General features: G+C 38.0%; 2 protein-coding genes across 2 annotated transcripts; both read right to left on the bottom strand.

Moving 5' to 3' along the window:
- Positions 1-600: 600 nt before the first annotated feature.
- On the bottom strand, positions 601-3,557 carry LOC107103014 (5-hydroxytryptamine receptor 2A-like). The gene is made up of 3 exons (XM_015402516.1): positions 3,349-3,557; positions 1,937-2,097; positions 601-1,857 (listed from the first exon to the last, which is right to left on the bottom strand). The coding sequence occupies exons 1-3, from the start codon at positions 3,494-3,496 to the stop codon at positions 601-603; spliced, it is 1,566 nt and encodes a 521-aa protein (XP_015258002.1). The 5' UTR covers positions 3,497-3,557.
- Positions 3,558-3,802: 245 nt separating this feature from the next.
- On the bottom strand, positions 3,803-18,718 carry tarbp1 (TAR (HIV-1) RNA binding protein 1; the record flags this gene model as incomplete). The annotated part of the gene is made up of 28 exons (XM_015402515.1): positions 3,803-4,262; positions 5,827-5,963; positions 7,025-7,149; positions 7,680-7,865; positions 7,961-8,132; positions 8,213-8,294; positions 8,391-8,590; positions 8,680-8,766; positions 8,838-8,987; positions 9,066-9,176; positions 10,430-10,550; positions 10,632-10,703; positions 10,774-10,973; positions 11,062-11,250; positions 11,365-11,590; positions 11,689-11,915; positions 11,995-12,153; positions 12,484-12,581; positions 14,672-14,935; positions 15,018-15,165; positions 15,244-15,333; positions 16,270-16,366; positions 16,451-16,586; positions 16,657-16,754; positions 16,856-16,908; positions 17,006-17,154; positions 18,462-18,531; positions 18,621-18,718. Coding segments are annotated over 28 exons (3,914 nt in total), but the record flags the coding sequence as incomplete, so codon positions are not given.
- Positions 18,719-19,038: the final 320 nt, after the last annotated feature.

The raw sequence follows: 19,038 nt of genomic DNA, 5'->3' as shown, positions 1-19,038 counted from the left end.
CAACTGCAGGACAACAGACACAGACAGACGCATTCAGCTGATGCATATCTTGCTTTCAGTTCTGAGCATCATTTAAGTAACTGAAGCTTTCTACTGGGAAGTATAGTTTCATATTCTAACAAGTTCAATGATACTGATATCATTTTGGCATTTTTTTGCACAACAAAAAGTACAAAAACCTACTTCAATGACATTGTATGACTCTGCAGACATAAACCTCATTATGAGTGTTTCAACAGGAAAATGAGAGACATCAGATCTACAAATGCAGCTGAAGGTTAATACCACACAGAACCACAGACCAATCATTTCCTTTATCCTCTGCACTGAGGCAGTAATTCATGTAAAGTAGCCCCAATCCAGTACTAAATGCATAGTCTATACAGTAAATGGAAATACTATTAAGTAGGCATTTTTTTCCCATGTTATAATTTATATTCTTCTTTGCTTTATGCACCACAAAAAGTTTTTATTAAGTCGCTTTAAAGCTAAATTTAACACAAGTGATGGAAAAAAAATCAGTGTTTTAATAAATCTGTATGTCTTTGCTGAATTACTAAAATAAATGACCTCATTGATAATATTCCTAGATGGGTAATACTAACAGACATCATGCTCTACAGTCACTGTGACCTGGCCAAAGGAAAAAGTGGCCCGCTGCTCCTTGGTTAGAGCAGAGAAAGGAAGTCTGCTGCCCTCTAGAGGACGAGAAGGGACCTGCAGATTGTTTGTCTTCTCACAGACAGCATCCTGGCACACAGAGGGGGAGTTTTCATGGTGGCACATGTTACATAGATGCACTTCAGTGTGTCTTTTAAAGGCAGCGCTAACGGAGAAAATAGAAGAGGAGAACTTAGAGGGGTCAAAGTTCAAACTGTCTGTGCTGGAATGTGAACTGTGTTGGGTTGTAGTCAGGGAGCAAGGGTCACTGTTCCTGACATCATCCCCCTCTACTCTGACCTCCCATTCTCTGCCCAGTGTGCTCCACACATGAGCTCTGATCCTGTACCCAATTCCCTTAAGAGCGCTCTGGAAGCGCTGGCTGAGCAGAGCGTAAAGCAAAGGGTTGACATCAGAGTTAAGCAACATCAGCCAGTAGGAGAAGGTGATGGCAGAGTCTGGAACGAGGGTAGATTGGCCTTTAATGGCAGTTTCTGTGGCCTGAACCAGAGCCACACATATGAAGGGTGTCCAGCATAGGAGGAAGGCTGAGATGATGAGAAGGAGACGCACCGCTCCATGGTGGTGCTGCTGGTTGTTTGACTCTGATGTCTGCAGTCTGATGGAAAACAAACTCCTGACTGTAGTTGTTTTTTGCTGTGTTGGAGATGCATGCCCAACCTGGCTAATATTATCTCCAGAGTCCTCGTTTATGTGAGATGTAAGACTCCAGGGTCTATGCAGGTTTATACGTGGCTGTTGGGATGAATCCCTGGCAGCACAGGGGGACCTGCTGCGCTGGACAGAGTCCTCCAGTGAATGGATCCTCCTGGCATGGCTGCGAGCCACCCTGATAATGTTCACATAGCAGAAGAGAATCACCACTGCTGGTATCAGATAGGTGAGAGCAGCCATGAAAGCTGTAAAGCTAAGAGTGGTGGCCCAGGTGATGGCACAATTATACATGGGGACCACATAGGTGACAGAGCCCCAACCCATCAGAGGACAGCTGCAGACAACAAGGGCTTGAAGCCAAATCCATAGGACTACAGCACAAATCCTCCACAGGGTGCAGCGGGAAGTATAGCGCAGGCAGTCCATGATGGAGTAATAGCGGTCAAGAGCGATAGCAGTGAGTGTGAATACAGAGGCTGAGCAGTACACAGTGGAAGAGTACCCCACATACAAACAGAGGACCTGGAAGAAAAGATCAAGAGTCAGTGCATCCAAATAAAGAGGCTTCATCACACTCAATCATTAAACAGAAGACACTTACAGGACACCGCACCCATCCAGTGTTTAGGATGGACATAGCAACAAAAGGCATGACACCGATGCCGACCAGGAGGTCACTGATGGCAAGGTTAAGGATCAGAACAGACGTCACTGCATGGAGGGTCCTGGTGGCCGCCACAATAATGATGACGAGAGCATTGCCTGCATCAAAATACATCAACCAGAATCAAACCGTTAGTCAAAGGTCACCCAGGCTGGACTTAAAGAAAGCCAAAAAAAAAAAAGTTTAGAAATGTCTCCAAAACCATGGCAACACAATTCTGCAAGTAGAAAAACACTACTTCAAAAACTGCTACTAAAAAAAGATGCCTTGTTAAAGTTCCTTTTAAAATCCCAGGGTGGTTTTAGAGAAATGTTTAGATTTCTTTTTCCTTCCCTTCTGCACTAATTTACTGGAAAAAACGGTCACACATGAAGACACATTTTTATGCAGAATTTCCAAAATACAAAAAAAACAGCCAGCTTCCCATTGATCTTAATGACTGAGACTGAAAGAAAAGTTGATTTGGTTTTGCTGGCATTTTGCATTTAGTCTCGGCTGCTGAGGAAAGTGATTAGATGAAATGGAATTATTACAAAGTTGCTTAAACTTAATAATTATTGCTTTGTATTTTAGCACTGATAAAACAGCTTTATTGTTAGCAAAGTAAGTAATAAGGTAGGCCAGTAGAGATCAATCTGTTAATCCAAGAAAGGTCAGAAAGGTTTAAAAAGGGAGAGCTGAAAGAAATCCTTTTGCTTTTTTCAACCTTTACCACATTCAAGAGAACAGAGGCTTTAAAAAAGCCTCACAGGTAAGATTATTGCTTTACCCAAATCTATGGCTGATTTAATCTTCAAACTCTTCAAGGGGGATTTAATTGACGAAATCTGTAGTGTGCCGAGAATGTAGGTGACAGGAGGAAGTCCTGAAGGGGATTTAACTGAGAGAGTGTTTCCATAAATATAGAGCTTGATTGGAAAACACACAAGGAAGTCACAGAGAAATTAGATAAAGTTAATTTGGTTTGGGCTCACCCACAATTTTAAATCAAGATACTGGAATTATAGCAGATAGCTTCATTATGACAGAAGGCAAAATGGAACCTAGCATTATTTTTTTTTTTTAGCTGATGCTGAACTATAGAAGTTTATGTTATTACAACAATGATTCAACAAAACTAATTAAAGACAATTACTCAAAAAAATTCTGGCCACAACTGTAGTGTTTTAAAATGTTTCTTCTATTTGCAGTGAATTGGTCCCATTTATAGAAGCAAACTGAGTATGGTAGTAACTTAAGTTTTCTTAAATTAAGCAATGCTTTCTTAAAAATATTTTTTTTCAAAGTAGAAAACTAAATGAAACAAACAATGAAAGATAAAGTAAACCTCCCACAGGTCAGTACTGTACCTATGATGGCTCCCAAACACATGAGAACCATAAGAGCCTCCAGGAGCAGCTGGGTCTGTTTGGACATCCCATCCTTTGCATCTTCTCTTCTGCTGGTGTTGATCCCTGCAGCCTGCAGAGGTGACCTGAAGCCATCCAGATCGTCCATATTAATATAATTTAACTGCTGTCTTTACATGTTGAAGAATCCAGAAGCAGGATTGGCTTGGAATAACAAAAAAAAGATTGCTATCCCTTGTGATCCATTTGCTCTCAAGCTAATATGACGGTCACCAGGTAAACCAGATGCTTTTTATACGAGGGGAGGAGGATGTACATGCGCAAACATGAATGTTCTCTAAACATTTCAAGTTTTTTCTTTTTGTATTCTTATTTTTTCCTCAATATTTTAAAAAAGGAAATCAGGTGAAGCCAAACATAAAAAATACATTTTCTTTATTTTCAAAAAGTACAATTTAATTTCAAAAGATGAATAAAAAAACATTTAGACTATAGAAGATGTAGCAAAAATCTATAACAGAATATAGTTTTAAATAAAGTCAAAAAACAACATGTCAGAGTAACAAATACATGTTTATGCAGCAGCTCTGCTACACAGAAACAGCCTCCATTGGTTTTCCAGACGGCTGAGAGCAACATTTAGTTAAAATAACTGATTCCCATGAAAGGATCCTGTTAAGGCATAAAATTTGTTCAGATGAGAATGAACCCAGACAGGATTCTGGAAGTTTGTTTAGGAGCAACATCAGTCGGCTTCATTTGTTCCAGTGATGAGGTGCTGCCGTGTGTACTCCCAGATCAACAGCGCGGCACTAACGTGCACGTTGAGGGAACGGATGATCCCCTGTTGAGGGATCTCCACGCACACGTCCAACATCTGGAGCAAATTGGCAGGAATACCTTCCCGTTCATTGCTATGAAGAAGAAACAGACAAAAAATATATTGTGTAAGAGATTTTGTTTAATTAAACAAGGGTTTTGTCTTAGTTTTTAAAAAAAATCACCAATTTAGTCTGCTTGGTCATTGATACCTCTTTTTATAAAACTAATGAATAAAAAACTAAATGGATTATAATAAAACTCAAAGGTATAAGGATTAACCTAAAGCTCAGACATAGTTAATATAATAATATAATATATAATATAAACTCAGTATTTGTTATTATAGTCCTTTGAAAAGGTCCCACCTCTCTGACTGCAATTGCATTGTGTTACATATCAGGGTAGGTTTTATTGGGATTTTATATGACCACCCAAAACAAAAGCTTTAGTATACTCTTACGGTAGATGATGGCATGCAACAAATTCAACCCCCTTAAATCAGCTGCCCCTAAATAAAACCCAGCGCAAACTGGGTACCAAATTGCCTTTAACATCAGTAGAGTGGCTAAAAAGTTTCTGATCACAGACGTTTTCCTACAAAATTTTTAGTTGTTATTGCTACACACTACTGACTTAGCGGAGCTGAATTAAACAAAGACATTTCACATTTTCAGGGGAAAAAAACCTGTGCATTCATCATTCTGCTTCATAATTATGCATGAATTGATGTCGGTTTACCACATTAACTCCAAATAACACACATTGAAGTTTGTGATTTCATGAAATAAAACCTCAATAGGTGCTATTTTTTGTTTTATTTAAAACTCCCCCCCCCCCCCTTACATTAAAATCGGGCTCTTGATAAAGATAATAATTCCGTTTAATTCCAATAATAAAACTGTAATAAAGAGAGTACATACACTGTCCCATATCAGCCATGCAAAGTAAACATAAAAGGGTAATAAGCGTCTGGCATCTAATCTCAGCAGTCAGCCTCACAGCGAGCAAACGCTTGTTGATGGGTTACATTTATCTGGAGGGCAAGTGGCTGAGACAATAGAGAGGCTGATGGGAAATTAGAGTCAGGCCATGCTGTGCAGAGCCGAGTGCAGCGGTGGGAGCATTAAAGGGAGAGTTTACACACAAGGTGCTTACGCCAACAGCAGGGCTTCAGTGTTTGAACGGAGCTAAACAAACTAGAATGCCTACTTGTGTGTGTGGGGTGTGGGTGTGGAAGTGTTGTTCTCCTTCTGCCTCATGATCACCACCATATGAAGAAGGTACAGTTTTAAAACAGTCTGTCTGATCACAAATTTCAACTGGGATGTAAAGAAGAAGTTTGGTGCCACTAAATGTAACATATAATACAGGTTTGTCTTTTGTAATCACCCTCATTGTGTCAGTTTGAGTAATTCGTATCCTTCGTTCCCCTCAGGGAGAGCCAATTATAGGGAAGCGTGCCCCGACAGGTACACAAGGCGAAGGGGGGGAGGAAGCCTCGCAGGGGCAAGAACTTAACTGGTGAGAGAACGCTAACTGGCTTCGTCAGCTCACTGAGGGATACCGAAAGGTGTGGAGGAAAGAGAAGGGTGGAAAAAAAACTAAAAACAGCAACTGACCCCGTTTATAAACTCGATATATTTAGTGCTGTCATACCCCAGAAGAAGCAGCGTTTTCTCAGGGAACTTAAAGTCCTGCAGGCTCTGACTATTGGCTGTCTGCTCCACGCCGACGATACAGTAACCTTCGCTCTTCTTTACCTGCAGGAAATCTGTGAGCTCCACAGGCTTCACCTGGAGGAAGACAGAGCTATGTTGATGATACAAACATAGCATCACAATGAAAAAAAAAAAAAAAAAAAAAAAAGAACATGTAGTGTTTGCACAGAGAAATAGATCACAGTAAATCAGTGATACACAGTGGGACGATCATCTAGATCAGCTCTTCCTTTTATATGTAGTCTCTCCCTACTGGTATTTTCCTATTTATCTTACAGATAGACATATATGTTAAAAAAAACTATAAACTAGGGCTAATTTAGTAATCGATTAATTGTTAACTGGAGTATAGAATCTAAAATGTACCTTTAGCTGACAGAGTCTACTGTTTGTATATAGCTTCTGTGTATATATATATATATATATATATATATTTTATATATATTCTATCTTATTTTGCTATTTTGTTTTGTTTTTTGTCTGCACCAACAACACCAAGTCAAATTCCTTGTAAGTGCAAACCTACTTGGCAATAAACTTGATTCTGATTCTGATTCAGAGTGACCCACTTTGAGCAGCAATTGTTAAAAAAAAAAAAGTTAAAATTTTGCATTTAAGATAAAAATCTTTTTTGTCTGTCAATATACTCTATCCAGAACTTCCTTAAGTGGAAACGTTTTAGTTTCACCTGGTTTAATTTATTAAAAAGTCTTCTTAAAGGAACCTTTTGCTATCCGATTAATAAAAAAAAAAACGATGTTCAAAATAATTGTTAGTTTTAGCCCTACTATAAACTTTTTAATTTCATGTTTCATGCACAAATTGCTTTGTATTCCAGATGTAAACTAAGTAGATTAAACAGAAGAAAACATCACTAACAAATAAACCTTTAAAAAGCGGTGCTGAATTTGTATTTAACCAACTTTATCATAAAAATCTAAATCCAGTGTAACCACTTACTGTCAGTCAGTCTATTAATTCATAAACAAACTCCAACTGTCTCTCTATCTCCTCTGGTTACCTCAGTTGTTTGTTGGAGAACTCCACCTCCACCAAAGATGCACTTTGTGGCTTTAAATCTTATGCAATGTTTAAATGGATAGTAAATAGTGACAAAGTTAATGCCCTAAGTTCACCTCAAACAAAGGAAGCCAAAGCTCGGATGAGACGCTCAGGGACTGGAAGTGTTTGTCATTGAGATGGTGGAGACTGTCCAGAACCAGACCACTGGCCCCGAATATCTCACATGTCCTGCAAAGACCTGGAACAACACAAAGACAAGCCAACACCTTCATAAAGTCTGCTCCATGTAATATAGATTATTATAAGCTCAAATTATTGTTACAATAAAATCTTCCATGGATTGAAAGTGTCATTTTGTCTTCTATCCATCAGACCGACAGCACATTTAAAGAAAATAAAGCTTAATGCGAAAAGTTTCAGACTCATCTAATCGGTGATGTTCCTTTAGTGAAAACCCCAGAAAAGGTTTTACATTTTCTACCGAATATGGTAGGAATAAATTGGAAGGAAAATCTCTATTTTGACACATGGTGATGGCAGCATCATGCTGTGGCGATGGATCGAGTGGATCTAAACAAACAGCCCATCAAAAATGTTTAGATATAATGATAAAAAGGGTTTGAATAGGTTTGTAAGGTGATGTTCATATTCTTTGACATAAATGTAGAGATAAGCTGTTTTTGTTTATTTGAAAGATGTGAAGACGTTAGACAAAACAAAACTTTTTTTTGTAAAGCTTAGATTGCATGTTAAGTCAGTGGATCTCACCTCCCAGATTGGTGGGTTTGTCGATCAGTGAGGCCACCACCAGCAGGGTGCCGTGCTGCTTGCCGAGCCGAGCCGCCCTCTGTGCTGGAACCAGCTTTAGTTCAGGTTCCTGCTCATGGACCCCCAACCTCCAGGGTGTGATCTTCTTCTGCACTTCAGCCCAGCGCTCCTCTTTATCCTGCTCGCCTGGGAAATGCAACAATAAACACAAACGGTAAGCAGAGGGTGAGCTAACCTGGTCGTTTAGCGAGTCCTACTGTTAAAAAGAAACATCACTGTACTTCGGTCTTGCTGGACCCAATCTCCAGGCTGGAGCCGGCCCAAATCTGGAGCAGGATTCCTCAACGGCGTTGATAGACTTTCACAAGCAAATGAGAGCTTTTCAAACTTCCATGGTGGGATCCACTCATCATCAGCCAACTCTGACAGACTAGGAAACGTGTAGAAGATGGTCTGAAAAACAAACAAAAACAGGAAAGCCAGTTGATTTTACCACCTGTGCTTCAGGAAATCTTGCAAAACAATGAACCTACTTCCAGACTATAATCCCGGATGGGATGAAAAGCACTGAAGAAGAAGTGCCCCTGAATCCTCAGCCAGTTCTTGTTGGCATTTCTAAGAGGAAAAAAAAAACAAAACAGCAAATGCATCTTAAAATAAGCTCATTGTAACGGTTACAAAACAAGCCTGCTGCAGGTGTTGAGCTCTAACCCAGAGTTCTGCATGGCCTCAGCCTGGTTCAGACAAGCCGTCACCACAGACGACAGTCCTCTGAAGGCATCACCCTCTGTCACGCTTTCTGCAAGGCTCCACACCCTCTTCAGGGCCACTAAGGCATACAGACGCACACTAAAGTTGTGGTTGAAACACGACTGCAGGATGATGTCCAGTGCTTTACGCAGCTGGTCGACCTTTAAAAGAAAAAAATGGAAAATCAAATCGACATAAGCACAGAGGAATAACACAGTCATATAGAGCAGTAAAATAAAGATGGCCTTACTTTATCCTCAACATGTGGAATAATGACACTTATGTGTACCAGGACAGACAGGAAGGTGCAAATGCTGGTCTTGGTCTTTTCGTGGTCCTGCAGAGAAAAAAGGAATTAATAATATGCAATTTTATTCAGTTGGTTATTCATCTACAAAATGAGCTCACAAAGCTGAAGCAGGTCCAGAATCTGTCCAAATGATGAGGATACTTGACAAGGATGAGAATCATCATCCATTCAATCAGGTACTTCACAGAAGGCTGGTTGCTACAAAATCCAGCTTCAAACACGCTGTTCAACAGAGTGGCAACAAATTCCTGCACACAAACAGAAAAGGTTTGATCCTAAAACTGAAATTTATAGAAAAAATGTCTCTGAAACTCTTTTCTACTCACCTCTGTGAGTTTGGGAAGCAGCAGTAGCAGTGTTTGCCATGCTCTGTTTTTGATGCGATGCTGCAGGGAGTTGCTATAGTAACGGACTTTAGCCTTGGATATGAGGCTGTCCTGTGGAGATGGAGGTGGCTGAATTAGTTCACACTTTGATAGCTGGAATAGATCACCATGAAGGTTTTATCTCACTTGCAGATGATCTATTTATGGTCAAATGTTTGAGATAAAATAAAATTTTACTACCGGACAAAAATAACCCGAGTATTTATTTTATTTATGAAGTAGACGGTTATATAAAGCTTGGCTTAATGAGACCCCATCATTAAAATAGGAATTATTGTGATTAACCATATTTTTAGACAGCATTGTTTTAGTGATTACTGTCTGTTACCACTAGACCTGATCTAAATAGAAGCTGTCCATGTAGAAAACTTCCTTCAAGGAGATGTAAAACACCTATTAACACTCGATGAAAGTTATTGTCCCCAGCAGTAGCAAAACCATTTATTAGGTTTTAGCTCTCTGAAAACTGCATTTTCTATTTAATCATTTTTTCCATTTTTTTCCTGTCAAATGGAAGAAATTTGTATGCAGGCAAATTTGTTCCTCTGCATGGTGATAATATTTGTTTTTTGGCTCATGAAAATCAACATCCATTTATCTTAGTTGCTCTGTTTTTTCCTTTTAGGAGACAGATGAAACTTTGTTTTTCCTTTCAGGATGAGGAAGTACTTGTTCTGTTATATGTGCTTCCCTTCACTGCATGCAAACATACAATTTCAGTTTTCCAGATTTTTGAGGAATGGGATTAAAAATGAAAATTATTAGTTTGACTGGTCACTTTGTAGTATATTGACATTTTCAGAGAAATATAAATTAGCTTCTTGTCAAAAAACTAAAACAAACAAAAATTGTATTAATCATTAGAAATGAATTATCTTAAAACAATCAAAATGCGATAAATTATGTTAAATAATTTAACCTTGGGTTCATTTTGTAATAAAAAAAAAATTTTGTTAAAAGAAGCTCAGCAAAATCAAGTCATTTTAAAGGACCATTTGATTTAATTTCAAGTTAATAATTATAGGGACATATAAAGTAAACCCTGCACAAAAAAAAGGTCTAACCTTGCTGTTAATAATCAGTATTTATGAAAGTATGAGGGATCAATATGTGTCTAAGGTAAAAAAAACCAAAAAAACAGAAAAAAAAACTATTTTAAAAGTGGGATGTAACAAATGAGTCACGAGTCTATTATTGATTTTAAAGCTGTTTTGTTAAAAAAAATATTAGAAATGAAAAGAAATTGCATAAGGTAACCTACATGGATGCAGCATTTACCGACCCGCCCATTATTCAACGAGTACCTTTCTCAGTAACTCCACCACTAACTCCTCTATGAGTCTCTGATGCTGCTGATTACAGGGATCCAGGCGGCTGAGGAAGGTCAGCACACATGTGCGGGGTAGCTGATCGTCCCTGTTATCACTGAGAGAAGCACAACAGCTATTAGCACACCAGGAGGGACCTCTAGTGGTGGTTCATGTTAACTTACACATCTTGACTCACCTAGCAACTGCAACATTAGCTGCACAATTTTCACCAAGTTGCTCCACGAATATTTGGACATCTTGGATGAGTCTTTAAAAAACACACATATAATAGTTAAAAGAAGATAAAGGAACAGGAAGGGAAAGCTGTTTGGACTTACCGTTGATCTCTCCTGAACACTGGTCCATATAGACAAGCCTCAGTGACTATATCCAGGTGGTTAAAGACGCTAGAAAAAATCCCATCAGCCAGCTCACTGCTGCCTCCCTCACCGGGCAGCCATGTCTGAGTACAGTGCTGAACTAGGACACCAAGTACTCCACTTTTTGACTGAGACAGCTCCACTACCTCCGTAAAAATCTAAAAAAAAACAAGCATTTAACCACATGTGAAATAGAACCGTAGAGGATAACAGAAGATGAAGTTATTTTGTCCAACTGTAATTCACCCTTTTCAGCGCTGCGGTCAGAGCTGGAGCCTGCTGATGGTTCAGCTTCAGCAGCTCATGTTGGAAGGCTATAGAAATGAAGCCTTGTAAGGCTGGCCAGAAGTCATGAGCATTGTTGCTAAGCCCCTGTACAAGCTCCCAACTCAGATTGACAGCCTGCACACAGAGATCCTCCTCATCGTCCACCAGCTATGATTAAAAACAAACCAGATCAGGTCATAAAGGAGAAGGGAAGCCATCCTGAAATATTCTAGAACTCCTCCATGATCCGACAGGATTCATTCTTGCTGTGGTGAGACTCACCTGTGGCAGCGCCATGTTCATAAAGTTCAACACAGGCAGGACAAGGTCACTGGGTAGCAGAGCCAGAGCCTCAACGCTGCAGCTCAGAGCAGCCCTGAGGGTCTCAGACACTTTGGGGATCCCTACAGACCTGATCAGGAAGTTTAGACAAACCCACTGGTCCCGCAGGAAGCTGGCAGCAATGCGCCCCCAGTCCTGCTGCAGAAGGCCTTGAGTCACAAGGTCACTGTTAAAAAAAGGGAAAAATCTTCTAAATCTGGGAGTCTTACATTTATTAGATATTTAATGAATATGATTTTACTCTATTGTTGACTTTCCACAAACCTTGTACTATCTAACAGCTGTGGTTTCATCAGACGTTTATTAATGTTTCCAAGAGATGGTTGAGATTTTGTAGAAGTGTCAAAAGTGTAGAAATAATCATTGAGGGACTTTAGGGCAGAGGCAGTCTCTGATGACATGTTAGTCCCTCCCTGCTGCAGCAGATCACACACAGCAGCCAAAGATGCCATACTAACCGCCTCAGACACCTGGTTTGCAACAGAGGGGATCTAAAACAACATAAAACAGTCTGTGCTGAATTACTGAGCAGCAAACCTGATGACGGGGAGCATATATTTAACTGCGTACCTGCTGGGTTGGCTTTTTTAACACTGAAAGGCTATACATGATGAGTTTAGGCGAAGCATACTGATGAATGTTCTTAGAGCCATGAGGTAGAGAGCTGCTCAGTGCAGCCAGCTGCTTCAGGACACAGAGATACAGATCAGCCCGTTCAACGTCAAAGAGCTGTGGAAGAAGCAAAACGCAGACATCTGGGTTTGTGAATAAGGAGGAAAAATTATGAATTTCTTTTTGCTTCCTGCATTGCAAAAACCACCTAGAAATACATAAAAATGTCTTCAATTAAGGGTTAGGGTTATTTTACTTACCCTTAACCTTAGTAGGTAAATAAGATGATTTGCCAATTAAATTATTATTTACATTAAAATAAGACAATGCAATTGTTATTTTCTCATTTTAAAATCTAAATTGTCCTTTTTTATTGGCAAAGTGCCTCACTTACCTCCTCAATGTACTTATTTTAATTTAAAAAATACTCTTTCACAGTGGGATTACCTCCTGTAGCTCCCCACAGAGCCTCCTTAGGATAAAATTCTGGACTGGATCCACAACTTCAACAACAGCTTGTTCAATGGCCAACATCAAATCGTCCTCTGCGCACACACACACACAAAAAAAGAGTTGTAATCAAAATAAGAAAAAGACCCCAAATATGCACCAATAGGTTACTGATTCTTTTAACAGGCAGCATTTTCTTTTTATTTGCATTTTTATGCCCTCTGACCTATTATAGACAATGCTTAGTCTAGTGAGTGTTAGCTGGTACAAACCAAAATGTTTTGCACTGATTCCTCTCCTCATCATCATTTAGACCCCATCTGTAATATTATTGGCCTTTAATACTTTAGTATCATTGTGGTTGTTTCAGTAATCATTTTTTTTTATTACATTTAGCTTATTCAGAACACATAGGCTGTAACTTCTGCTAAAGCTAACTTTTCTTGTTTTTAAATAATAAAAAAACATAATAATTCCTTTACCTTTTCTGAATAGACCAAGATGTTATATATCTATATCTTTTTAAATATGTTTTCCCCTTAAAGACCATTTCCTCCTACTTTGATCCATAGGCACCATTTAAGCTTTAAGCAGTCAAAAGACACAGGTAGTAATTATTCATTTTTACACACAGTAATTATATCAGCTGATGTAGATGACATCGTTTATGACGTTTTCCTTTTACTGCAAACATGGAAGCTAAGTAAGCGTTTTTTCTAATGATAGGAATTAAGCTGCTGCTGGCGTAGCATATCGTGTTGGCACCTTATAGGACAGATGCTTATCTTTGGCTCACTGTATGAATACTTTTATTGTAATTCTGGTCTGTTAATTTCTATGCTCCAAAGCAATTTTGAACAGAAAAAGGACAGATGAGAAGTCTAATTTGTCTTCTGCTCTTCCAGCACTTTGTAGTTTTATTTTTTGTTGTTTTAGACACTTTAAGTTGAATTCTTATAAACATCTAGCACTAATATCAAAGCTGTTTTGCTCATCATTTGATCATTAAAATATTTGGTCCTCCTAATTGTCAATCATTCTGGTGATATGTTTACGTAAGGCCGTCCTACGTGCTCGTCCCTATTTTCACTTACCGTTGGTGAGTCTGACATAGTGGAAAAATTGCAAATCTTCTTTTGGAAAGTAAGCTTCTATGAGCGATGCAAACAGAAACTTTTAAAAAGAGTGTGCATGAGAAGAAATACATGCTCTCGCACAGGTTTAATAGACTTTTCATCTCGGGTGCGGGTACAAGGTTGTGCATGTGTTTTATTTTTTTTAAAGTAGAGAGCTAAGTAAGCGTTTTCAAAAATCCTCCATAATACCTTTAATTTAAAGACTGGTTGCAGATCTGAAAGTCCTTTAATTTCATTACTTCTTATTTAATTACTTTATTGTGTCTAATAACACGACCATGTGCAATATTGGCAATTTAGTACTGAGCAGTATTGAAAATTGTAAATACTGTTGATTGTATATAATGTAATCCTTATGTAATGTAAATCTTCTATCTTATTTGTACTTACAATCTTATTTTTTCTCTCTTCTGTAAATGGTTGCACTGCTAGAAAATAATTTCCCACAAGGGATTCATAAAGTAATTCTGATTCTGATTATTTAGGGAAAAAACAATTCCAGCTCTAATTATCCACAATAACAAATAAAAGAAAAACAGTTAGAGCAGGAAAGGCTTCCATAAGCAAACTTTGTAAACTTGTCTATCTGGTATCCAAAAGTCCTAATCTGAAGGATCAGGAACCTTCTGCTTGCTTATAGAAACATAAACTACCTGATTTGTTTTACAGCTAAAAGATTTTATTGGTTATTTGGGGAAAATATGTATTTGATGAAAGATGAGTTACACTTCCTGAAAAAAATGTTAAGCGCCCAGAATCACTGTTTGACGAACTTCTTTGAGTATGTTTGAAATATGGCATTTTCCCTGTTTTTACACTTTGACAGATTTTTACCCAAAACCTCTTGAATGCTAAACATTTGTTTTAGTCAGACAGAGTATTTTTTTTTTCCTTTTCATCAATTTTACATTATTATTTCAGAACACTAGGGACCCAACAGCGAAAAAAATGACTGTTCTTCAATTATCTAAATCGAATATTTGTATGAATTCCATTTACTGTGTTAAAACCAACATTAGTGGATATTTGACTGCTGTATCAATGCAAACCTTCCAATCCTTGCTGCTGACAACGTGGCCTTGTGCTGAGCTGCAACAGTCTTAACATAAGCTGCAGACTCTTGTCGCTCTTATGGACAGGCAGGTAGATATTGGTGTAGACTCTGCTCAGGGTGTCCAGTAGTGGAGACAGCAATGACCTCAGAGTTTCCCTGGCATCTTTCTTCAGTTCCCTCCTCTCCATGTCCACACAGAGCAGAATGGCCCTGGCCAACTTATCAGCCTCTCTAATGTCAGGTAACCTTTCTGCCTGACCTATGCATGAGAAAGACAGACTTTGATTAGAATCATCTGCAAACACATCACATCTACAGATACAGTAAGACACAAGCCTCACCTGTGCTTGCTGGAACACGAAGATAAACGATTACTTCTTGTTGAACATAGAGTCTTATTGTTTCTTTTTGTGCTGGGCCATCGACGCAATCACCATCCAGAATTCTGGGCTTGAAATTTCCATCATGTTCCGACAACCAGATGCACAACTTATGTGGAGTAACAATCAGTTATTGCAACTTCTGCATTGGATATATTTTGATTGAATGAGCGTTAAAAGAGCAAACCTCATTCCATAGTGTTGTCCCTCTGCACAAAGACTCATCAGCACGGAAATGCATCAGGAAACTGAACACATCATCTCTGGTAACTTCACTCTGAGATAATAAAAACATGATTATTAGAGAATTTATGTCACTAATCTTACTTATATCATTAAATTTAGCAATATTATTTAAGGACAGGAATTATTAAGTTGAGTAAAATCAGTGCAATGTAAAAACTTAGTAACTTTTTAAATGCATTGAAGAAATTAGACACAGGAAGTCAGATTATTTCAAGTCTTAAAGGCATAGTGGGGGACTTTTTTTTCCCGGGGAGGATAATTAAAGTAAGTGGTCCTTCAAACTGTCAATCATTCTGGTGATACGTTTACGTAAGGATGTCCTACGTGCTCGTCTGCATTTTCACTTACTAGTGGTGAGTCTGACATAGTGGAAAAATTGCTAATCTTGTTTTGGAAAGTGGGCTTGTATCAGCGATGCAAACAGGAACTTTAAAACAGAGTTGAACGAGGAGAAATGGGTTCATGCATGATCTCTCATTTATAAGGTGTTCCCTCATGGGAGCGGTACAGGGTTGTGCGTGAGCATTTCTTTTTAAGTGGAGAGGTCTGGTCTTTTAAAAAAAAAAAGGAATGAAATCGACCCCTATATCTTTAAATAAAACAAATAATTATAAAAAAAACACAAAGTTGGAACTCTGACAGGGAAAATCAGACAAATAATGTAGAAAATTATCATATAAAACATTTATTAGCACTATAAGCAAAAGAAAATATTTACACCAAATTTGAAAAATAATTTAACCATAAAAAATTAATAAAATTAATTTTATGCTTACTTTGACTGAAAAACCATTTTATCTTTATACAAATAACTAACTGCAATTGCACCTAAAATGTCATATTAATCCCACTTAGGCAAACTGTTTTTAAAAACTTAGTAAACCTTAAAATAAAAATGTTTCTCTTATAATCACCATCATTTTGTTGATGTTACATTTATTTCAAACAAACTTGATCTTCATCTCACCACATCTATTAGAGAAAGGGTGCTCTTTAGTAAAAAACACTGTGCAGCTCCTCTCAGCAGGACCTGATGGGTGATCATAGTAGAGCGAAGTACCTCCCTGGAAACCACATCATCAACTGAATTAGCCTCTTTACCTAAAATAATGTGTTCCAAAGACAATCCTAATGAGAAAATAAGTTACCGAAGAGCAGAGAGCCCGCTGCTCCTCAGCAGAGGACTCTGAGGGAGTTTGGACAAAGCCTGGCAGATGAAGAGGAGTGGTACTGCACACCAGTGCTTTGATCCGAGCTGCTGAATCAGCTGAAGCAAAACACAACCTACAGAGCAACAACAGTTAGAAACAGAGAAGAAAATGTGACTCATAGACGTGTTTTACTTCTGCTGCACCTCTGTCCTCTGATGGCAGGCTCATGAAGAAGTTGACCAGGAAAACTTGGAGTTTACCCGCCAGCTCCGGACAATCTCCTACACTCTGCCCGGGTGACCTGCATACAGCCAGAAGTGCTGTTATTTAAAACTAATAAAAGTTAAAAACATAGTCCACAGATTTATTGATATTTAAAGAAAACTTTTTTTAAATCCTCACCTACAGAAAAGGGATGTTTCAGAGAGAACATCCATAAAGGGACCGACGACAAACTACGAGAGCAATGCACCACAGAAATGATTTAAGGTAGAAAGAAAGTCAACGGGGGTTAATTTGTAATAATGATTAGAATTTCCTTGTAGCAAATACCTGAGAAAATGCCGCAGCAAATGCTGACTGCCTTAGAACCTGTAGCTCAAGCAGATGGCACACTCCTTCTCTCATCAAGGATTTATTCTCACTGTGGAACATGCGTTGGTAAACACACAGCAGCCAGGAGGGGTGGAACAGGCCTAACCCTGCAACACAGGTCAACAAACTAGCATTTAACTCTGTAGCAGCTCCCCAGCACTTCAATCCCTCAGCCAGTCCCAATGGGTTCATTTAGCGTTTTATTTTCTTTGATGTGGATCCACCATAATCATCACAGTCACCACAGTTTCCTTAGTCACCATGGAAACTTAAACATATACAAATATTAGAATACAAAACATAAACTTACAATACAAACAACTAAACAAAATGTAACTCGCTGCTTTCACTGGGGAACACTGTTTATTTCAGTCATTGGCACAATGATTCTACCAGCTTTTATAGGGCTTGTCCTCATTAGCTACGGCAGCCCGTGAGGACATAAAAAAAAAATTCTAAAACAATGCAAAGTGGAAATACTATTAAACAAACAAAAAATATAAACCACCAAACAATGCTAATCAAAACAGGCCGGCATCCATTAACAATCTCCAGCATTCTTAATTTAGAAAATTCACGTTGAATAACAGTCTACACATTTAAATTATTTAGGCAATTTATTTTAAATAGCTCACTATCCACTACAAACTCATTATAGTGTTTGGACATGCTAGCTGATTTTACCAGTTTGATGTATGTAGAGAATTTATAAATACTCTAAATACTATAAATAGTTGGTACTCCATGTAATTTCCTACCTGTTATTTTTACACACTTTTCTAAGTTGCCCATTTTACTATAACCTTTGCTGCTGTAAACACCCAAATTTCCCCATTTTGGGGCAATAAAGGGATTTTCTATTCTATTCTAAGAGTTTTTAAAGGTATGTAATTAGTGCTTGTAACTGTGAATTTGAAGTCGCAGAGAGAAATAAAATAGAGGCTTTCTATTTGCAGATTTTTTTTTCTAACTTTTATAATTACAAAAAAGTTACATCTTTAAAAAAAAATACACAAACTGTTTCATGGGTCACAAATCAAAAACCTCTTAAGAGTTAAGGTTTGCTTAAATTGATCCAAAACTACTGTTGGAAAGCTTTTTGTGCACTTTCTAACTTTTTTTCAATCTGTCACAATGACAAAAAAAAAAAATAAACTCTTCAAATTCTGGAGTACAAGTACACAAACTGTTCTGTGAGTTTTTTTAAAAATACCGTGAACTCTCAGGAACTTAGATATATTCTTTATATAACCTCTAAGAAAGCAGGATTGACAAAACATTTAAGATTTGTTAGTTTTGGTTTAACTTCCCCTATTAGTGAAGGAAAAAACTGATAGCCTGAAAAAAAAAGAATATAAAGTTATTAGTAAAAAAAAAAAAAGAATAACACAATATTTACAAACTTTCAGTTTACCTTCACTATCATTCGCTGTTGCTTGAATTAAAGTGTCTATTCTGTTTAAAACTGGGCGGACAACATGAACCTGCAGATGGAGAAAAAAAAGAAACAGTTATACTTCGGCCATAAAAACAGGTTGTGAAACAATAATGTCTACAGTAAAAGAGTTGAAACCTGATTCTCCTCCAGCGTCTCCATCACCAGCGTGTAATCCTCCCAGAACTCTCTTAGCAGTCCACTCTTGTCAGGGGCCCAATTAAACAACGCCTCCTCTGCAAAAAAAATTTTAATAAGCCAAGTTTTATGTGGAGTGTAAGCAGAGGATGGTAGAGAACCCACAAATGGTACTTGAGTAAGAGTAGCACTACTTTATCATATTTTATTTAAGTCAAAAGTAGCCTTTAATGAAATTACCCAAATGAAAAAAAGTATTTGGTAAGAAGACTACTTAACACCGAGTAACTGATCTACTTACAGTAGAGCTGCAACAACAATTATTTTGCAAATTGATTAATCTGTCGATACTTTTTTTTTTTAAATAATCAATTAATCATTGGATAGCCAAAGGCTCCTGAAATCTTATGTTAAATGC

Source organism: Cyprinodon variegatus, unplaced genomic scaffold (genome assembly GCF_000732505.1).
Source record: "Cyprinodon variegatus isolate N-32 unplaced genomic scaffold, C_variegatus-1.0 Scaffold1361, whole genome shotgun sequence".
Taxonomy (NCBI): domain Eukaryota; kingdom Metazoa; phylum Chordata; class Actinopteri; order Cyprinodontiformes; family Cyprinodontidae; genus Cyprinodon; species Cyprinodon variegatus.
This window is presented reverse-complemented; position numbering and strand designations above follow the sequence as displayed.

Excerpts from the sequence above, each read along its gene's own strand:
- LOC107103014 (XM_015402516.1), bottom strand. The coding sequence starts at position 3,496 with ATGGACGATCTGGATGGCTTCAGGTCACCTCTGCAGGCTGCAGGGATC. Across the intron at positions 2,098-3,348 it reads GTGTTTGGGAGCCATCATAG|GCAATGCTCTCGTCATCATT; the intron begins GTACAGTACTGA and ends ATTTTGATGCAG. Across the intron at positions 1,858-1,936 it reads CTGGATGGGTGCGGTGTCCT|GTCCTCTGTTTGTATGTGGG; the intron begins GTAAGTGTCTTC and ends CTTTTCTTCCAG.